Here is a 3,527-nt window from a genome sequence, read left to right as displayed (position 1 = left end):
ATTAAAAGATGCTATCTTTTTAAATTGAGGTAATATGAAAAGAAGACCAAACTATATAAGATAATGAAAAAAGAATTAAAGATTATATCTATTCAAAATGACAAGAAATAAAGACCAAACTATGTAAGATAATGACGAAAGAATTAAAGATTACCTTCTCAAAATGACAAGAAATAAAGTCCAAACTAAATAAGATGATGAAGAAAGAATTAAAGATTATATCTGTTCCAAATGACAAGAAATGAAGACCAAACTAAGGGTATTTAGAATAAAAGAAGTCTAAAAGCCTTCATAAGAAAAGACCTAACTTCATGAGACGTGGGCCTACCTGCTGTGTGATCATCCATGAGAAAGTAATCTGTTTCCGAGCGATCTTCGTTATGGTGGGATGTGGCTGAAGAACGTCCCAAGGACTGTCTAGTAGGACTACTCTGCTGGGGGGATCCTTCCCGGCAATCTCCCCTGCTCCCGGCCACGTGCTGGTCTCGAGAGACCCTCTGCGGTGACCCACTTGCAGAGTCCTTCGCTGCTTCTTTAGATTCCTCTGAAGGATCTTTCTCGACGGTCTCCTGAGTCAGGGACAACTGCGTCTCCTGCGTCTGGTTCGTGATACAGGTGATGCCGGTGTCCGTTGTATTTTCGCTCTCGATAGTCGAGGTCGTCGTTGCTTTTGAGACTGGGGATTCAGAAGGAGATGACGTTACTGAGACCTCTTCCTTAGAGACATATGTTTTATTTTCTTTAACTGAGGGTAAGATTTTAGCTTCCGGGGCTGCGGGAACTGAGCTGGACAACTTAGCAGGCAGTGGTAACTCTGGTTTGCTATGAGGATTCCATATCCTCTTGGGCCTTTTGGGTACTGGTGGGGGTGGACCTTTTGGTGGTATAACTGGTGGAAGCAATTTAGTTGCAGTTAATACCTGTCCCTGAATTTGCTGGTAATGAGATGACCCCGAAGGTGAGATGGACTGGTATATGGGTATCGATGGTGCCGGAGGGCGAGGAGGGGGTATACGACGGTTAGCTTTAGGGGCTAGTTCAGGCGCTGCATTGCTAGTTTCTTCAGAGGGCTTGCTTGGTGTTGTGGTAGCAGATACCTGTTCTGTTTTAACTTCAACTACATTTTTCAACCCAGGTAAAGGCTGTGGGTTTTCAATATTTTTCTCTGAATGAACCACTTGTGGTGGTTTTTCATCATGAGTTTTATTACTTTCATTCAGAGATGTTGACTGCTCATTAGCAGGAAAGCTTGGTGATGCATATATACCCTGCTTCAAATTACCTTGATTGTCGCTACAGTTATTACCCATGTCTGATGGATGAGCATGAGTAGTAGATATTTTGCTAATAATACTCTGTTGCCGAGAACGAAAGGTATTTGCAAGGTCTGTATCACTACTGGAAGAATCTTGGGTGCGCAAGAGACTTGTCAAACTGCTTCGTGAACCATTGGTTTTCCTCTTTCTCCTTTTTAAATCGGCCACTTCTGCAACAGAATGGGTGCTAAAATGACTACTTCTCTTGGACTTTGGTGAATCTTGAATGGATCTTAGACTAGTATCTCTGTTGGACTCTTTATGACTCTTGTATGTGCTGCTTGCAGAGTTCTGTCCCCCTTTTCGAGCTCTAAGCGGTGAGCTCCTTGGTGAGGCAGCCTTATATCGCTGAACTTTTCCTAACTTAGAACTAGTTATGGAGCTGCCTGGTCGTAAGGTATCATCTCTGTCAAGATGCCCCTTGTCGTGCAACTCATTAAAATGAGATGATTCTGTAAACTTGAGTAACCCTTGATTCTGAGCCTGAACGCTTGGCAGGTATCCCTTTGCAGCTAAAACAGCTGCAATTTCCCGGAGGATGAATTCTTTGCTTGAACTGTTTGAAGGACCAGGAGTAGGGGCATTAGCAGAGGACATATCTGGGAAAGGAGTCTTAGGTTTTGGTCTAGTATGTTTTCGCATATGAGCTTCTTCGGTCACTTCCATTCTTATCTGCCTTTCGACTGCCTTAATACGCTCCTCAATATAAGATTTTATCAATCCCTCGGACAGCATGCCATCATAGTTATGCTTGTTCTCAACTGAACGATGGTGGTGGTGACCGCTATGCCCATTGCGAAGACTCTCACTTCGAAGCTTCAACCTTGGTCTGTCCAGACCTGATTGCGGTGCTAAACTTGGGTTTCTTCGAGGAATGTTACTCTTCTTGGGGTAACCTTTCTCTTCCGTCCCGTTACTTAGCATGTCAACGTCAGACTGCAATTTCTTTGGTTCTAGTTTTGGTAAGTTTCTTTTATTTCTAGTACTCAACTGTCTTTGTTTTAAGAAGTTCTGGAGTGCTGTTTCCTCCTCACTTGTCTGTGGCAGCGGGCTCTCCATTTTTTCAACAATTGGAGGTTTTACCCCATCGACTTTCACTTCAAAGAGTGTCTCCTCATAGGTTAGCTCGTCATACGGCGTTGTCATCCCAGCATATAGCTGCGTTTCGTGAGCAGAGGTGAATTCTGAATGGGTTTTACTCTCCAGAGTAGAGTAGGTGCCTGCTATGCCCTTCCTACGTTCGTAGAGACTCTTTTCAAGCTCAGTTGATTGATCACTTTCAGCCAATAAGTGTTTGTGCATTTGAAAGAAGGAGTCCTGATCAAAAGACCCATCCAAGTCAATACTGCCCTGTATGTTTTTATTCCACAGGAAGGATGTGTTCCTCTTAGGCAGGATGGAGTCTGGGGAGGAGGAATCTGGAGGTGGAGGGAAGCGGGCATTGGTGCCCTTCAGTGACCTGTCAGGTACTGGCGGGAACATGACACCTTCCATACCACCTAAATCTCTCCACAGTCGACCCTGTGCCCGGACGTGTGGGTTCACCGTCTCACATCCCGAGTGCCACATACATTACCTTTGAGCATTTCCGTTTTAGATGTACGCTTCACTTGACTCTTTATAGGTTTATAAATGAACATTCAGTTCCAATTAAGTTAATAACGATATCTCCTTTTATATCATCGAGTATTAATCAATTAACAGTATTAACGGTCACATGTAAAGTGAAATACACAGATTTGCTCCTGTACACAGATTTATGCAAAAATTGTGAAATTATTCATTTTGTTGATAATTCATGTCGAAGAATGTTGCTAATTAAACAAAATAATTAACACACTTTTCACTCACGATATCAAAGATTATCATTACTATAAAATCACTATATAGATTAAAGTATTATAAATTCATGGCGAAATGTATCACACACTGAAACAGATAGAGAAGCAAATAGAAAAACAGACCGTTTATCGAACGCCAAAATCAACCATTTGAATATAGTTTCAAGCTTCACATTAGACACATCAAGTTAAGACCTCAATCAACTGAATTAATGGACACTTGCAAGTATGGTGAAACATGGCACTTAAATGTTCACTCAAAAACAGCAAAAACATCCATTGCAATCCAAAGGTAAGTATGGCACTGGTAAACTGACGTTAGCAGTCGTTGTTTCTGGTTTCCTGGACAATCCTGTATTGCCAACTGTTC

The 3,527-nt window shown here is 42.2% G+C and overlaps 1 protein-coding gene across 1 annotated transcript in view; it reads right to left on the bottom strand.

Moving 5' to 3' along the window:
- Positions 1-2,885, bottom strand: part of LOC137655913 (serine-rich adhesin for platelets-like) — a 50,474-nt gene extending 47,589 nt beyond the window's left edge. The window contains exon 1 of the mRNA XM_068390133.1: positions 309-2,885. Coding sequence (XP_068246234.1) covers positions 309-2,885 — 2,577 coding nt within the window. The remainder of the gene's footprint in view (positions 1-308) is intronic.
- Between the last annotated feature and the right edge of the window lie 642 nt (positions 2,886-3,527).

The sequence above is a fragment of the Palaemon carinicauda genome, chromosome 16 (assembly GCF_036898095.1).
Source record: "Palaemon carinicauda isolate YSFRI2023 chromosome 16, ASM3689809v2, whole genome shotgun sequence".
In the NCBI taxonomy this organism is placed as follows: domain Eukaryota; kingdom Metazoa; phylum Arthropoda; class Malacostraca; order Decapoda; family Palaemonidae; genus Palaemon; species Palaemon carinicauda.
Note: the sequence above shows the minus strand (reverse complement) of the source record. Positions and strands in the feature narration are given on the sequence as shown.